Source organism: Balaenoptera ricei, chromosome 2, assembly GCF_028023285.1.
Source record: "Balaenoptera ricei isolate mBalRic1 chromosome 2, mBalRic1.hap2, whole genome shotgun sequence".
NCBI classification, from domain to species: domain Eukaryota; kingdom Metazoa; phylum Chordata; class Mammalia; order Artiodactyla; family Balaenopteridae; genus Balaenoptera; species Balaenoptera ricei.
The window spans coordinates 5,726,588-5,745,336 of record NC_082640.1 but is presented as its reverse complement, the minus strand read 5'-3'; the positions used below and the strand labels follow the sequence as shown (position 1 = coordinate 5,745,336).

The 18,749-nt window shown below is 37.8% G+C and overlaps 1 protein-coding gene across 1 annotated transcript in view; it reads right to left on the bottom strand.

Moving 5' to 3' along the window:
- CUBN (cubilin) overlaps positions 1-18,749 on the bottom strand; it is a 267,353-nt gene that overhangs the window by 43,081 nt on the left and 205,523 nt on the right. The window contains exons 56-58 of the mRNA XM_059910072.1: positions 18,078-18,227; positions 5,822-6,022; positions 3,282-3,411 (exon numbers count right to left, since the gene is read on the bottom strand). Of these exons, the coding sequence (XP_059766055.1) occupies positions 3,282-3,411; positions 5,822-6,022; positions 18,078-18,227 (481 nt within the window). The remainder of the gene's footprint in view (positions 1-3,281; positions 3,412-5,821; positions 6,023-18,077; positions 18,228-18,749) is intronic.

Sequence of the window (18,749 nt, the reverse complement as noted above, 5' to 3'; positions counted from 1 at the left end):
AAATCTACCTGACATAAAAGTTTTGATAAGTTGAACTGATATTTATTTGTCATTTCAGCAACACTTTAGTTTTTCCATCTCATTAAAAATAGGGTATTTACTCTGTTCCCTTGTTATTTTTGTGAGATCAAGTGGTACTATCAATCTATTTTTTATTAATGGGAAGAATGCTAATGTAATAGAGTGGAAGAAATGCTGGTTTTAGAATCAGAGCTTCATTCTCATTCTCACAGTCTGTTTCCCTCTTTTTAAATGGAGTTTATTCTAAGGTTAAGTGAAACAGTGTGTAAAAAGCAAATTATGGTAACTGGCATACAGTAGATGCTCAAAAAAAAAGGACAGACCCAACAAATGATCGTTATTATTATGATTTTGAAAACTAGGAATAAGAAATAGTTATTCCTCATAAAAGAAATAACAAATATAAAAACCCAATGGTAGGAAAGAATGAACTAAATTCTCTTGAGTCTTATTTAACTGCTATAACCAGAAATTCACATTTCAGATCACTGTGGTCGTCACGGGCATGTCACCACTCATCCCAGTGCTCAGCCTTCCTGACATTTGTTAGGATTGTCTTTCCGTGCACACTTTGAGGTCTGATGTGGCCCTAAGACATGCTCTGGCCACAGAAATGTAAGCAGGAGTCATGCGTATTACTTTTGGAAGAAGTTTTAAGAACTACTACTCAGTTTGCCACACTGCCTTCTACTGCAGTGATGATCATGGAAGCAAACGTAGAAATGAGTTTCCATCAACCTGGGCAGCTAAGTGACCATGATGAGAGGAGACTCCTTGCCAGGCCACGTTGGACACACTCATACAAGTGAGAAATAAACTTGTTGAGTTAAGCTACTGTGCCTTGGGGTTGTTTGTTACCACTTATAACCTATCCTGACAGATACATCCTTGACTTTTCTTTCATTGTCTAACATAGTATTTCTTTTCTTTTCTTTCCTTTTTTTAAATTGAAGTATAGTTGATTTACAATGTTGTGTTAGTTTCCGGTGTACAGAAAAGTGATCCAATTACACATATATATTCTTTTTCATATTCTTTTCCATTATGGTTTATTGCAAGATATTGAATATAGTTCCCTAACACCATATTTCAATCCAGGTCTTATGCTTTGTCATTTCAAGTAACTATTCCCAGAGTTCCCAGACAAGCAAGGCTTCCTACATGGATTTTCTTAAGGATTTTTATGGTGGGTTTATTATAGCTTATTTTTTAAAAACCTGTTTAAATTATTTGATGTCCTGTCATCATTTTTCTAGGTTCTTCTTCTTTCTCAGGTGTTTTCGTTTGTTTTCTGGTTTTTGGTATTTTTGCTAGCCTCTGTAATATGTAACATATAATATGGAATAATTTGAAAATATCTCATGATTAAACTATTTCCTTTAAGAGGCTTCAGAAAAAAATGATACAATATTTTAAAACAGGTTTTGATTGGCTGAATGTTTTCAAACTGATGATAAAGATCAGGATGAAAAATTTCTTAATTTTCTTTAACCACATGTAACATTTAATGTTCCTATAACAAAAGAAGGCAAAACAATAGCTAGATAATTTCCAAAATCACTACTTTCATTTTTATTTTCTATAGACAATACGTTTATTTTCCACAACGTGAATCCATGAAGATAAAAATCTGAGTTTCCAAGAGGACTCAAAGCGGTTTTGGCTTTGCATCATTTTCCCATGACAGCACAGAAAATATCTGTAAAAGCCCATTAACAGAAGACGTCATGAAGCCGGCCTATTTTGAGAGCCTAGAAGGATTTATGTTTTCCTAATGTCTACAACTTCTTCAGTACCTAGAATAGTATCTGTTTCACAGAATGTAGGTTCTTAGAAAGAATGTAATAATTTTCCAAGCATGCTGATGTGAGCTTTGACTATGGTGAGCCCCAGGGCCCAGGCAAGAGCAAAACATATACACATATCATAGCATATGCTATAATCCTACACGTGTAAGAACCAAGTATTGTGCCACGACAGCAAATGACAAAACCATTCCTTACGTTTCCGTTCTGAGCAGGTGATCCCTTCACAGCCCTCCTGCTCCTGGCCATTGGGCATTTTTTGTTTATTCTTTTGTTCCTGGGCCTTAAAGGACTTTTTGGCTTTGGGGCACAGCTTCTTTACAAATAGTCTCAGGTGGGACCCGCAGTGTTCTCCAGGGTCCATCCTGTAGACCGCTCACTGTCTGATACAGGAAGCAAACCAGGCTTGATGAGATGTGTCTTACAGTCCAAGGACCCATTTGATACATGAGGTCCCTGGAGGTAAATTATGGAGAGTTTATGACTGGGGGGAGAGAATGTGATCACTGACATATAGGAGGAAGGGAGGTAGGAGGGGTCCTAGCCCATTAAGCTTCTATAAAAAATTCTCTATTTCCATAAACTACACCATATGCTGAGCTTCAGAGTTTTCCACCATATGCTGTATATCACTGAAACACAGGAGTTAGAAATACATCATCTCAGATGACAGCAATAGTGAACTTTATCACTCAGAGAACTGGAGGTTGCTTTCCATTAATCAGTCTTGTTGGAAGTATGCAGGATGAGGGGAGAATTTTCCTGATGATATAAGATATCTCATATAGCACCCGTTTAGAGGTGCTCTGATATGGGAATAAAAAGGAATTTCTTAAGTACTTAGAAAATTCACCCTTTGGGAGCGAGCATAGGGAAGTATGAAGGACACGGTCTGGGGAGGAGATCAGTCTGACCCGGATTCTGATTCTGACTCTTCATTTAACACTATGTCACTCTGGGAAAGCTACGTGACACTGCTGAGCCTCCGTTTTCGCATCAGTAGAGTGAGACTAATAATACGTACCTCAGCTGACTGTTTCAAGAGCTAAATAAGAGAATGGTGGACGTGTTCATTAAAGTTCTTTGTGTATAATATGTGCCCCCAAAATGGAAACTGCTTTCTCTTGCCCTCCCCATGCCCTTTGATTTAAAGATAGGCTTATAACTTTACACCCCAGTACATGAAGCTCCTTTAAAACTGTCGGAAAACTACAACAATTGTTTGAACTGGTGGAGTGAGCGCCTGTTTTTCCCCTGAATGACCACTGGCTTGCGTGGAGGGTAGGGGGCCCATTTCCCAGGCTAACAGGATCACACCACATGCTTACTTTCCCTTCCTCCAGATTCCTGTATGTGCCTCTGATGAGAATCAGTGCTCCGCATCATTAAATGAACATCTTTTCTGTAAACAGAGCTGGGAGGATTTTCTTAAGAAGGTAAATGGGTCTTACGTACTTGAGCTGGATTACTCTGTCGTCCCTGATGGTGATGGTGTACAAACAGTGCATGTTGTTAGGGTACGCAGAGTAGGAATAGAAAGGGCTCTTGATGACCCCGGTGGAGAGGTTGAACACACCACCACAGGCTGCAACAGAAGGCGGGGAACAGGCAGAGAATGGTTATGACTCATGGCAGAGGAAAGTCATTTCCAGACATTCTTTACTATGGTACCTTTTTCCCCAAGAGAGATGATAATTATTTGCCTTAAAGCAATGTAAACCTCTCTCTATTGTGCTTACAAATAATTCAGATTTTTCCACCGAGGTAGAGGGAAAAGACAGTAAGGAGTAGAAGCAGGGAAGAATGTTTCAAGGCACCTCTTGGAATGGAATAAGTCTGAGCCAAAATAATGGCCAGAGTGAAAATAATGAGAAAGAACGTTTCACATGCTGGAATATAATTGTCCTTTCTCTATAATGCAGTGACAGATTCAGAGGGATAACAGTGATTGCTGGAAGTTTAGAAAAGGTGTGCAGAATCCAAGGCACATTGTGGGCTTATGAACCCAGGAACGACTGTGATCTAAAAATCTTAAATAATATGGATTGGAGTCTCCTATGTCCACGATAGGCTACTATAAGGTGAAATTTTAGAAATCACTTTTGAAATAACGGAGTTTAGTTCCCTCTGTGGGCTCAAATGCATAGCTCTTGGGTCCCGTGTATTTCTATTTGGTCGTGAGACTGGTAAGGACCATACTTGACCAAGTTTTATTACCAATCCTCAACAAGCATGAGGAAGGTAGGCCCACCCCGAGTCCAGCAATCAACAGCCCACAGCCCTTAGTTACTACGACTAGTCAATAAAACAACAGCCACAAAAATAGAATGAAATCCCATTATACAAAATATAGAATTTTTTTTTTTTTTTTTTGCTTGGCTTTGCATATAAGGAGGATTACTTTGTGCCGTGCAATGATGGAAAGTGCCCTATTCTCACAGCAGTGAGAAAGTTTTATATTTATTTTACTTTATGATTCTAAAATTATAGTAAGGTTAGTATATTTTGATGATATTTTTATGGTTTATATACTATCAATGGATATATTCCATTTACATCTCTTAGAAATGATAACCAAATAGTGGCTGCCATTTAAGGTAATTTTTTATTTGTCTGTTTGTTTATTTTGTCTCAATTGAGCCCACATTGCAGGGAAAGCTATTCTCTCTATGCCCGTAAGTATTCATGTGCTCAGGCCCCTGGGTACATCTGCAGTGAATTAAATGTTAGATTTGTGTAGCCATTATTCTATTTCATCTTGTTCACAATAATGTGGTCTCTGAAAGCTTGTCAATGCCTAAAATAACTCCCAAATTTGTACATTGTCAAGAGTTGAAATTTCAATATCAACAACCCTCTTTAAAAGAGACTCTCATAGTAGATAATGTGGACCCTTGTATACAGTGTTTTAGGAACATGAGGGATTAAAGAGTAAAAGAATATAAAGTGGGGAGGAAACTCTCCACAACACTAGTTGTACCAAAAGAATAAAACAAGTCACCCCTTCTCTTTATCCAACAGACAACTGGGGGAAGGAATGTTCTGTTTGTGCTAACAGAACCCCTGGGCCACACAAAATCATGCATTACAAACAGGGCCAGGCCTCGGTGGCAGCTAATGTGCACAAACCGCGAAGGCCTGTTTCATGAGTAAATAAACATTTTCAGGCTCTTCTGTGGATGGGAACAATAATTTATTTGAAAGAAAACAATTTGACTTTCTACCTTTTGCAATGGGTTTTGTCAAGTAAAGATCAAACAAACATTTTGCAAGATCTTTTTTTGCCCATGTTACTGAAGTTGGGATGATGTGAAAAAAAATGCTGTCAGCAAACAAGGCAAGGTTATTGCAGGAGAGGAAAAGACCATTCAAAATAGGGAAATAGAATCTTATGATTTTCAAACAAACATGGATCAAACTGTCCACAAAAAATGAAAAGATCTTGGTAGCTACAAAGGTCTTTGTCCATTCGGTGGCTTGTCTTCTCACCCTGATTTTGATACAGAGACGCTGCAAATTATCATGTAGTTGAATACATCCATCTTTTCTTTTACGACTTGTGCTTTTTGCATATTGCTAAAAAATTCTTTCCTACCAGAAGATCATAAAGATATTCTCTTACATTTTTTCTAAATGTATAAAGCATTGTTTTTCAACAGAGTGACTTGGGAAAATGAAATAGGCACCTGGACAGTTCAGGCCCAAAAGTCACTTTATGCAATGTACGAACAACTGAAGGTAGCAGTCCGTTCTAACTTAAATTATCAAAAATAAATCTCAATCTTCCATCTGATTCTCAAAGAGTAGTTCTGCCAAAGTTCATGAAAAAGGGCCTCCCATTTTTTTTTTTTAAAGACCATGCACCTAATTAATAATTTTCTCCCTTAAGGTCTCTGAGTCTTCAACTTGGTGATGTGTGAATACAATTAAATCTCCTTATGGAAACTGCTCGAGAAAAAAAGAAAATTCCAAACTACATCATTATGGCTACTCACGGGTTATCCTATAGGAAAACTTGAATCCCAAGTCCGTGGTGTGTGCATTTGAGTAGAAGTTAAGCAGCACCGGACCAGAGATGGTGACAGGGGACAGGCTCTCATCCCCACACAGCGTCGCCAAAGGCGTGGAAGATAAGCTGTAACCCCTGACAATGTGCACGCCGTCGTTGACACAGCTTCCCGTTACAGTGGAGCGAGCTGAACAGGGCACGGAACAACCAGAAGCGACATAAGTAATAATCAGAAGCAACATAAACGATCACACAAAAATGTGAGGACGATTCACGCAATTTACACAGAAATTAAAATGAGACTCAACAGCCATTTTAATAAGTCGCCATTTAACTTGGTTTCCTGATGAACGACCCTCACCCTAGTTACAAAACAAGCACAGGGGTGAGGAAACAGGGAGAACTTCACAACAGTTGAATCCTACTTCGAAACAATCCAGAATTTTCTTCCCTATAAAATGACTCCTTTAATTCAGTGATTATAAACTGGGGACAATTTTGCCTCCCAGGGACATTTGGCAGTACCTGAAGACATGTTTTTGCTGTCATGCTGGGGTGTGCCACTGACACGGAGTGGGCAGAGGCCAGGGACGCTGCTAAACGTGCTGTAATGCTCAGGGCTGCCCCAGGCCCCCTGTCCTCCACCACAACAGGAATGACCCAGCCCAAGACGCCAAAGCGCTGCTAGTGAGAAACTTGCATTTAACGGTGACGCTTATACACAGATAAAGGACTCCTACCACGGAGACGTCATTAGAATCTCCTTAATGTTAACTAAACAAATGTTACAAATGTTCACACAAACAATATTAGCTTAAGAGTTTAGTGATTGTAAAATATATATCATTGTTTTGTTTTCAAATTATAAAACAGATATATACTCCAACCTATTCTAAAGAGAAATACAAAACAGAATAAACAAAAAATTTTTAAAACTTTTTTTTTTTGGTGATGGGATGTTTTTTATTTGCATATTTTGGGGGTTTCTTTTTTTGTTTTTTTGTTTTTTTTGATTTACAATATTGTGTTAGTTTCAGGTGTACAGCAAAGTGATTCATATATCTATTCTTTTTCAGATTCTTTTCCCATATAGGTTATTACAGAATACTGAGCAGAGTTTCCTGTGCTATACAGTAGGTCTTTGTTGGTTATCTATTTTAAATATAGTTAAAAAGACTTTTATTACTACAATGTATCCAGTCATTTTTATGGGTGAATTATATAGTTAAAAAATTAATTGGAGACTTGCCTGGTGGCGCAGTGGTTAAGAATCCGCCTGCCAATGCAGGAGACACAGGTTCGATCCCTGGTCTGGGAAGATCCCACATGAGCCGAGCAACTAAGCCCGTGCGCCACAACTACTGAGCCTGCGTTCTAGAGCCCACAAGCCACAACTACTGAAGCCTGCGCGCGCTAGGGCCCGCGTGCTGCAGCTACTGAGCCCACGCGCCTACAGCCCGTGCTCCGCAACAAGAGAAGCGACCGCAATGAGAAGCCTGCTCACTGCAACGAAGAGTAGCCCCCGCTCACTGCAACTAGAGAAAGCCCGTGTGCAGCAGTGAAGACCCAATGCAGCCAAAACAAAACAAACAACAAAACATTAATTGGGATCATCCTGCACATGATCTTTTGTAACCTAATTTTTATTAACATGAAATAACATAACATCATGCATTTAATGTGATTAAATATCTTTTAAAACACTGAACTTAATGCATCTATCAAATTCTAATATATAGATGTGCCATACTATGTTCAATTCATCCCCCACAGCTTAATAATTCTATCTTTTCTAGCTTTTGTGATTAAAAATACTGTTGAAACAAACATTTTTATATATAAATATTTGCAGAAGTTTCTCATTATTTCATTAGAATAAATTTTCAGAAGTTGAGTTACTGGTACTAAGGTAAAATTCTTTTTCAGATTTATTAAACAGTCCTTTGGAAAAGTGTTACCAATTCACTGTTCCACAGAACTTTAGGTGTCTGACATTTCCCCCATTTCTACGTTTTCATCCCCACGGAGAGAAACCTTGTACCCATTCACAGTCACGCCCCATCCTCCCCCTTTCCTGTTCTCCCAATCCTAGGCAACCACTAACCTACTTTCAGTCTTTGTGGATTTGTCTACTCTGGACATCTCACGTAAACAGAATCATATATATACAATATATAATATTCAGCCCTTTGTGACTCGCTGCTTCTACTTAACATAATGTTTTTGAGGGTCATCCACGTTGTAGCATGTGTCAGTACTTCATTCCTTCCAAGCTCAATAGTATTCCATTGTATGGATAGACCACATTTTTGTTTATCCATTTTGTAGTTGATGGACATTTGTTTTGTTTCTACCTTTTGGCTATTATAAATAACACTGCTATAGATATTCATGTACAAGGTTTTGTGTGGATACGTGTTTTCAATCTCTTGGGTAAATAAGTAGGAGTAGAATTGCAGACTCATATAGCAACCCTATGTTTAATGTTTTGAGGACCTATCAGCCTGTTTTCCAAAGAGGCTGCACCATTCTGCCACCACAACAGCAATCAGAACCAGCATGAGGGTTCTAATTTCCCACATCCTCACCAACACTTGTTATTGTCTAACTTAGCCATGCTATTGAGTATGAAATGGTAGTACATTGTGGTTTTGATTTGCATGTCTCTATGACTAACGATGCTGAGTATCTTTTCATGTGCTATTGGCCATTTGTATACCTTGGAAGAAATATCTGTTCAGATCCTTTGCCATTTTTAAAATATTTAGTTAGGCCACACTGTGTGGCTTGCTCAATCTTAGTTCCCCAACAAGGGATTGAACCCAGACCCTCGGCAGTGAAAGCGAGGAGTCCTAACCACTGGACCACCAGGGAATTCCCTCCTTTGCCATTTTTAAACTGGGATATGTGTTTCTTAATGTTGAGTTCTAAGAGTTCTTTTCTATTCTAGATACTAGAATGGTTGTAAGTTTTTATTTCTCTTGGGTAAATACCTGGGAGTAGAATTGCTGGGTCATAAATAAGGTATGTATTTAATTCTATAAGAAACTGCCAGTCAGATTCTTCCAAGTGGTTATATCAGTACCTATTCTCATGAGGAATGTATGACACTTCCAGTTGCTCTGCATGCTTGCCAACATTTGATATTGTCAGTCTTTTTCATTTTAGCCATTCTGTTGTGTGTGAAATGGTACCTCATTGTGATATTTAATGTACATTGTTCTGATGGCTAATGATGTAGAATATTTTTCATGTTCTCATTGACGAAAACAACAGAAAACACTTTTATCTCATCTAGATGATAACTTGAACATGTACCTAACACCTCCACACACACACACTCACACACACACACACACACACACACACACACACTTTACCTACTTAAAATTCCCCATTGGAACTGCCCGAAACTACGTTACAATCTCTTACACAAGCACATACTATGACGTAATGGACTTTAAAATCAGACTGCCTGTTTGCTGTTAGAACATTCTTATAAATTAAAGAAACTATGGTATACATTTACTTTATAATTTCAAGTCCCCTGGCCATAGATCTTGGTTCAAGGGTGGTCACGTGACCTAGGCCAATCCATTTAGAGTAAATTTCAGGTAAACTGTTTAGAATCTGGAATAGACAGTAGTGTGCTGGTAAATAGAACAACCAGCTCTCCGAGGGAAAGAGGAACACCCTCATTTGTAGCATTTGCTAATTTCTGTGGTAGAAATACTCCCACTATAACCAATGTCAAGTTACCAACGCGAGGTCATTAAATGCAGAATTTGGACCAGAGGAGCATGACTGACTCTTGCAAGATGGTACAAGCCAACTCCAGCATGCCACTGGATAGACATCCTCTCTCTTCCTAGACATGCATGAGGGGTATGCAAGCCCCACTGTGAGGGCAGCTACCCTACAGCCAAGACAGAAGCCAGCTTTAGGGTGAGACTCACACTGGAGTAGCACAGAGTGAGAACAGAAAAAGTAAAACGTTTGATGACAAAATGAAAATGCTAGATTAAGCGGATATGAGGGACCACCAACTTTGAGGTTGTCTAGAAGGAAAGCCAATAAATTGCCCTTTTATGTTTAAACCAGGTTGAATTAAGTTTCCTGTTAATTGTGCCATAAAAATTCCTAATTGATATAGTAAGGATTATCCTAATCATAATCATGATGCAATTATTCTTTATGGAACCCCACCGTCCTGAGCACTGTTGATAGATTGACTGATTGCTCCAAGGTAGGATCTCAGACCCCATCTAGGCCAATCAGATGTGTTCAAACTGTAACTGAGTAAGAAGGAGTCAACAGTGGGAGCCAAATATGTTTAACTTGGAAAACAGCAGCAGCGGTCTCCTGACTGCGGTAGGAAGCCAGGTTGTAACAAGAGGAAATGAAGCTGTCGTGCAGAAAGAGGGGGAAAGACAGAACATTTTGAAGGATTTGTGTTCTGGAAGCCTATTAGTCCCCTTCTTATTTTTAAACCTTCCTTTGATGAGATGAGATAACCCAGTATCCTTTCTATAAACTCTACATCTAAGCAAACTTGAAGATAATCTACTGCTTTTAACTGAAAGAATCTTGATGTATGCATTTTTAATATATTTGTACATTAAAAGCCCCCTTCTCTTTTAATTGTATTATCTTAAAGAAAATTGATATTTTTTATCAGAAAATATCTATGCAATTTAAATTTTAAGTTGTTTTAGGAACACATTTGGCATTTTAGCTATGTTTTTATACAACCTGAAGAAATTTTGAGGTATCAATTCAAGATATGTTTATTAAAGTAAGCCCAAAGGATTTCTTCATTTTGAAAATCCTGGAATAGAAATGCTTCTAATTGGGAATAAATCTACAAGTTAAAAATGTTAAAGACTTAACTTTAATGACCTTACCGTGTAATAAGAAACAATATGATGCTGGAAAAGCAGGACAAAAAAGAAATACATTAAACTCAGATTCACAGTTTGAATACTGCCAAATTGTGTACCTTAATTATAGCCTTAGAATTTTTCTTGTTCCAAGAGCTCCACTGGAATTTAAAACATTCAGAGGAGGTGAATGTGAGAATCAAAAAATAGTGTGAATTAGCTATAAAAATATCTTTAGCCAGCAACAATACATTAAGTTGTAAAAGCAAAATCACAGAATGAAAGGAAATATTGCTGATGCTAGATTAAAATCTCAGTTCTACTTTGGTCGAATGACCTGCTATGCAGATATCCTTTAAGCACTAAAGAGTTAGTTTTTTAACTCTTTGATGATATAGACTATCACAGTGGTGGCTATCTTAGAAAATTATGGAAAGGCTGTGAAATGTAAGGTAAAGTATGTCATATACTTGCTTATGTTTCAAAAAAATTAAAGGAACTAGTTTAATTACAGAAAAATCATTCGTGAAATAGCAGTTGTATATCTATACTGAGACATAGCCAAAATGCACTAGTTGTTTATAAAAGGTCTGTATTCAACAATAAGGAGAAGTAGAGTAAGCTGAGAGGGTACTTTAATTTTTTTGTAGATGGCAATATATTATCAGATAACTAAGCAAACCATTCAAGACAATCTGCTCATTTTTAAAGCCTGACTCAATAAATTGTGAAAGTTGTGATATTTGGCAAATTGCTTAATGATTAAAACATTCTCATGTCATTTCCAGTAGTAATTTCTTTAAGGTGGGATGCTCTTCCAAATGTTATCCATAAGAAATCAAACATTACATAATATCAGAATTTGTGAAGTTACCTAAAGTCTAAGAACATATCAAGGATTAGCATAAACAAGGTAATACACAAGAAGATGAGATATAAATATGTCAGCAGGCATCAAGTAATTCACACACATACATCTTTTTCTCAAGCTGTACATATCACCTCACTGCATTAGATCAAAGATATCAGTCTGATTCTTCAGTGAGAAGACACTTGGTGACAAAACCACAGGCATAAGAAAATAATGATAGTAAACACTTTTCCATAATCATAGGGGAACCAGTTGTGATATATTACAATCAAAATATACACAAAATTCTCAAGTAGAATATAATTAAATGCAACTAGGATGATTGTCTTCTAGGGAGAGAAAAGAACTTAGTCAAGGTTTAAAAAAAGTTCTTCAAGAAGCAAGATGTATATCATAGTTGAGTTTATGGCCAGGAGGTAGCATTCAATCAGACACGAGAACTCGTCAGGAAGAGCGGAACCCTGAAATTGAATGATACTTTCTCCACGGACGTCATGGGACAAGCGGCTACAGTCATTCTTAATCCTATCTTCAGTAAATGATTTGATGAATATTTACTATTGAAATCTCAGAGGTGTAAAATAATCCTCCATGATTTGTTTTTATGACTATTTTCCATCCTTCTGAAAAACTGTAAGACACATTATTTTAAATGGGTAAGGTTCTATCCAACATAGTGAAAAATAATTTTTATCACATTATTCACACATCTTCATTACAGAGAGCAATGTTCGATTCTGGGTTTCATCATGATTCCAAGAACTTGGGAAGCCAAGCATGAGCAATTCAGCAAATAATGTAAACCTGTGGAATTTAGATTCCGACTGCACTTTTCCTTCAGAGTCATAGACAGAGAGGCAAAGATGCCAGAGGACTAGAAACAGTGGGAAATCCTTCTGGTTGAAATATTTTCATATTGCAGATACGATAAAGTCCTTTCAGTAAAACAGCAAAGGGTTCTAGGGAGAGGGATGTGAATTGGGGGGCAGCTCTCAGTAGCCTGGAGACTGGACTCCCCAGTAGAGGACGATTCCCTGGGAGGGAGAAGCAGGTGCTCGTACAGAGCTAAGCTCCACGGTGTGAAAGCCAAGGTCTTGTATTATAACACAGGCAAGCAAGGAATCTCACACAACTAAATCGACTCCTCCGGGACTTGGCCAATTTGAATAAAATATCAATAAGAACTATTTCAAAAGAACCATTGTCCAGTGCTTTCTAAAATAATGGATTGCAAAATGGGCCTACGTTCTGATTTCTTGAGAAACAATTGAGGAAGCAAAGAAAAGAAATGGTAAGTAGCTGCATAATGCCACTTAAAAAAAAAAAAAACTTGGATTAAATGGAGAGGAAATGTGAACTAAGACCCACAAAACTCAGCTAACATGTTTCTTGGTGGGAAAAAGGGCAAAAGGAAAAAAAAAATCTAAAACTAAATTTTCTTCCTTTTTTCTTTTTAGCTTTATATTAGGCGTACCCTGTAAACCAGGACTTCTACGTTAACGAAGGAGAATTCAGGCAAATATTACGTAGGACTTGCCATGCGACTGCTCTGGAAATCTAGCCCTATTCCTCTCGGGGCCTTTGAGGCCATCTCTAGAGGACAGTAAACAAAATGCATTTGCATTGGTTCTCGCCCATTTTCTGTGCCAAGGGACCACTCTCTATCCAGTTCTTATCAAGAGATACTCTGGATCTGAGAAAAACTGAGTTTAGAACTCGCCTAGATGTAGGATTTTTTAGTTAAGAGTTCTAAACCCCTCATTATCACCAGGGGGAATCAATGTTATTACCCAAATTTTTTTTAATAAACTTATTTTATTTATTTATTTATTTTTGGCTGTATTGGGTCTTCGTTGCTGGACGTGGGCTTTCTCTAGTTGTAGTGAGCGGGGGCTACTCTTCGTTGTGGTGCACAGGCTTCTCATTGTGGTGGCTTCTCTTGTTGCAGAGCACGGGCTCTAGGCGCGCGGGCTTCAGTAGTTGTGGCTCACGGGCTCAGTAGTTGTGGCTCGTGGGCTCTAGAGCACAGGCTCAGTAGTTGTGGTGCACAGGCTTAGTTGCTCCGCGGCATGTGGGATCTTCCCGGACCAGGGCTCGAACCCGTGTCACCTGCACTGGCAGGCGGATTCTTAACCCCTGTGCCACCAGGGAAGCCCCATTACCCAATTTTAATGATAGAAAAATCAAGGCACAGAAGGCACTGGCTTGTCTTAGGTTACCTCATCTGTTAAGTGTTTTCTTTATCTATAAAGTAAAAAAAAAAAAAGACCTATAATCCTCCCAGTAACTTGGAGGCATCTACTTGGCCACATGAATAATGAAAACAGAAAAATATACTTTTAGATTGTTCAATATTTGGGAAAATAAAATGAGTATTTATTTTATGACATCTGATTCCAAAATAAGTACATTGGAAACATTGATGGTTTCTCCCTCATGCTTTCTCGTTATATTTTGTCTATTTTTGCCATTTTGTTTTTGACCAAAGTAACGTTTTGAATTTGTCAAATCTCTATTTTATTTCACAACTTTGGAAGACGCTGTTAAGAATACCAAGAGCCATTTTAGTCTTGAGGTAACTTAAAAAAGTCTTGTAAACGCTCAAATGGAATTTTCTTCTATGACTTTTGATTCCCCTGAAATTTTTATAGTTCAGTAGGGATTATATAGGAAACATACGTCTGTAGTTCATAGAATGACTAGCATTGGAAATGTAATAATAAGGAGAAAGAGAAACTTAGGCCAACATAAAATACCATAACATAATTTCAGAGCAACTTATTTAGTGGAAAGTAGGTCACTGAACCTTTGTAACCTCCCTGCAGGAACAGCACCGGTGTGTAGGTCAATAACCAATAAACTAGCCTGAATAGTAAAACCTTTCCTAACCGGTTGTCAGTGTTTGGTAAACACAGTGTATGGACAAGTGTGTTTCCCTCTAGTGTTCTGTAGCCTGGAACAGTCCATCTTCTTCTTGATAAATCCACCTTTTGTGCCACTGGCCCACCACAAAAAGCAGATCCAGAACTTTCATCTCCACCCAGGTCAACGCAGGGTCTGCTGGCCGCTTGGGCTCAGAAATACTTAGTCATTTGGACAGAATCTCTCAGAAACAGGTCTATGGCCTATGGCAGCTAGGAAGACCAATGCTCCTGCAGACAGGCTGTGATTTTTCTTGAGAGCAACTCTCACTCAGTTTTATCACAATACATGGCACAGGAATTCCTCAGGCTCACTTAAGGGGTGGGAGGTGGTTTTTACTGTAGCTAGTGGATCTCTAACTTGCTGATGGTATTCCATGAACGTCAGCACTGATATGATTAGTGATAAGAATCTAACCACAAAATAAATCTGATTAATGTTGCCCTTTTTAGGAATCATCGTGATTCATTTAATCTAAGCCAGAAATTACTCACTTAGCAGTCTGAAAACGCTGAGAACATGTAGCACTGGAAATGTCACAAGATATTATCATAAGGATATTATCTTATAAAAAGATCAGTCTCTTCAACTGGGTGAGAACGAGCAAATCCATTAATAAAAAGAAAGCACTTAATCTGGCAAAACCAAATATCTGTTCGCAGCTGACTTGTGTTAAAGGGCGTGTCTGGAGATCCACACTGGTGGCAGCAAAAATAACAAAACAATGGTTCACAAGGTATGTTTCTATGGGCATGATCTGACTTTCACAACTACTATTTTATATCAATATTTTGGTAAAAATTATAGTGATTACCAGAAAGATTAAGTAATTTGTACAAAGCCATGTGACTAGTAAGTGGCCAATCTGGCATTGAGACCCGTCCTAAAATACCGCGCCTGCCCTACCCCACCCCAGGTCAGGTAGTCTAGCGTATGCTCGCCCCTTTACCCCATCTGTCAACTAAACTCAGGGAGCTACTGTGCGGTGTCAGTATAGGTTCCCTTCTAATAATACATGTACCATTGGTATAGGCAGTGCTTTCTGTGGCTATATTATATAGTACATTTACCAGCATCTCCTTTTTCAGTCTAAATAATATCGGCATATGATATTCTCGTGTTTATGTAATTTAGTGAGGACAAATGCACATATAAATGCACAATCCAAGCCACATGTTTTTCCCCTGTTATTAAGATAACTTTTTCACTCAATATCAAAAAACAAACACCCCAATCAAAAAATGGGCAGAAGATCTAAACAGAGATTTCCCCAACAAAGACATACAAATGGCCAATAGGCACTTTAAAAAATGCTCACCATCGATAATTATTAGAGAAATGAGATTCAAAGCCACCATGAGGTATCACCTCACATCGGTCAGAATGGCCATCATCAAAAAGTCTACAAATAATAATGTTTGAGAGGGTGTCGAGAACAGGGAACCCTCCTACACTGTTGGTCGAAATGTAAATTAGTGCAGCCACTATGGAGAACAGTATGGTGGTTCCTTAAAAAACTAAAAATAGAGTTACCATATGATCCACGGATCCCACTCCTGGGCATATAGTTCCTGGAGAAAACTATAATTTGAAAAGATACATGCACCCGAATGTTCATTGCAGCACTATTTACAACAATCAAGACACGGAAGCACCCTAAATGTCCATTGACAGATGAATGGGTAAAGAAGATGTGAGATATACAGACAGACAGACAGACAGACAGACAGACACACACACACACACACACACACACACACACTGGAATATTACTCAGCCATAAAGAAAGAATGAAATAATGCCACTTGCAGCAATATGGGTGGACCTAGAGACTATCACACTAAAACAAATATCATATGACAGCGCTTATATGTGGAATCTAAAAATTAACACAAATGAACTTATTTACAAAACAGAAATAGACTCAGAGACAGAGGAAACAAACTTAGGGTTACCAAAAGGGAAAAGTGGGGGGAGGGATAAATTAGGAGTTTGGGGTTAACATATACCCACTACTATATATAAAATAGATAACCAACAGGGACCTACTGTATAGCACAGGGAACTCTACTCAGTATTTTGTAATAACCTAAAAGGGAAAAGAATCTGAAAAAGAATATATATATGTATAACTGAATCACTTTGCTGTACACCTGAAACAAACAAAACATTGTAAACCAACTATACTTCGACAAAAATAAAAATAAAAAAATATAAAATAACATTCCCTTAATAAGATAATAGCAAAGATATAAAGAAGAAAATAAATATCACCTATAAATCTATGACACAGTAGTAACAACTAAGTACTAGTTAATAGTCTTACAGATTTTATTCACACAGTTTATTTTAAATAAAAAAGTCGGATCTCTTATATAAACTGCTTTACCTTCCCCTAATGCTTTATATATCATGAGCATCTTTCTATATTGCTGGGATTCTGTGTTAGCAAATGCTGAGAAGATTACATTTTACCTCATAGTCCATTCATACAGAGACATACATCAATTCATACCTGGCATTTTCCAGCAAACACATACCAAAAACTACAACGTGTAGAGATGTAGGAAAAGGAGGTCACAGAAAATGGATCCAGTGAGAGAGACTTTGCATAATTTATCAACCTATGAGTACTGATGTGTCATTTTTATGTTTATGAAACATAACTTTCCTGGACGCTGAATACTGTAGAACATTTTGCTAAGTTTAACTTTTCACTGCCATGGGAGACCAACCCAAAGAGAAAGAAATTTTGGTTGGGCAGATGAAGCTTGGCAAACGTACAGATTAATTGTAATTTAGAAATGAAAAGTTAATTCGTGAAAAATATTAAAATGCCTGAGTGGTTGGAGCTGCCCATCCACCTGAAGGGAACCTTTCTCTGCCATGTGATACCAGCTGGGTAAACATCAAGCTGTGTCCAGCGTAGTCAGAACCCAGCCCAGACCAGCAGCTCCACTGTCCCCTTCGCCAACAGGCAGGGAATGAACCCAAAGGGGCACTGGAGTTAGGGATTTCCCTGTCCCTGTGGTACTGATGAGGATGAAAATGAAAAAGAAGATGAGAGAGTATCCCACAGTCATATTTAATGACAGTAGAACACAAATATTTATTAATTTTATTAATTCATTCATTCAACATTTTTGGAGCACCTACTTTGACTCAGAAGTGAAGTTTCTCTTGCTAGTTTATAGTGTGTATGTGTGTGTGTGTGTGTGTGTGTGTGTGACTGTGAAGGCACCTGTACGTGTGTAGAATAAACGCAAATGAAGAAATTAGATACTATGATTAACATGTAATAGATTTCAGGCTTATTTTCTTTAGGCCGTTTGCGTGATGCTTATGTTCTTAAAGCTCTTGCATTATTTTTTAACCTCTGGATGGAATGTATAGGATGATACTTGTGCTCTTAAAATATTGGATGGAGTTTTAATCAAGTTTACATCAACTCCACTCTGTAACATTTTTAATATTTTCCTCAAATGGTGATTTTTAGACAATCTCTGCCTCTGCTTATCACTCATTCATTTGTTAAGAACCAACTGTAATTTAGATAAGAATAAACTTACCTTCCAGATGGAAAGACACAAAAGTCAAGAGGACCACGGACAGAGGACTGGCCTCTATGATGTAGGTGCAGTTCATGTTGTTGTCATATTGCTTTGGGTAGTTTGGAGAAACAATGTAACCTGAAGGATTAGTGAAATTCCTTCCACATCCTAAGTGGGAAGAAAAAGCCATTATCAGAACATTTGTTCTGCCAGACAGCATCTCTTTATCAGTGAGGGAAAGCCTCAACTTTCCCAAGCTCTCTAGAAACATATTCTCTGAGCTACTCCAAATGGAAGTAACAATGACTAAAAGAATGGAGCTCTGATTTAAAAATAAATATGCAAAATGAGAATATTACATATTTTTTAGAAAAATGATGCAGAGTTTTGGGCTAAGTAGAAATTTTACAAATCCATTGCAAATCACTTAATTTTAAGATATTAAAGGAAGAATAATTTAGCAAAGATTGAAGAGGATTTATGTAGCTAAAGAAATAAAACTACTGAAAAGTGATCTGTACCAGATCAATACGCTTAACAGTTTAAAAATACCTTATTATATTATAGAAAAATATGTTCTTTTCATTACCATTGTAATATGGCTATAAAAATAATACCTGCTTTACAAAAATGGTTGAATTTACTAATCCCAACTCAAAAAATTTCTCACATGATTCCCAGGTGTCAGAA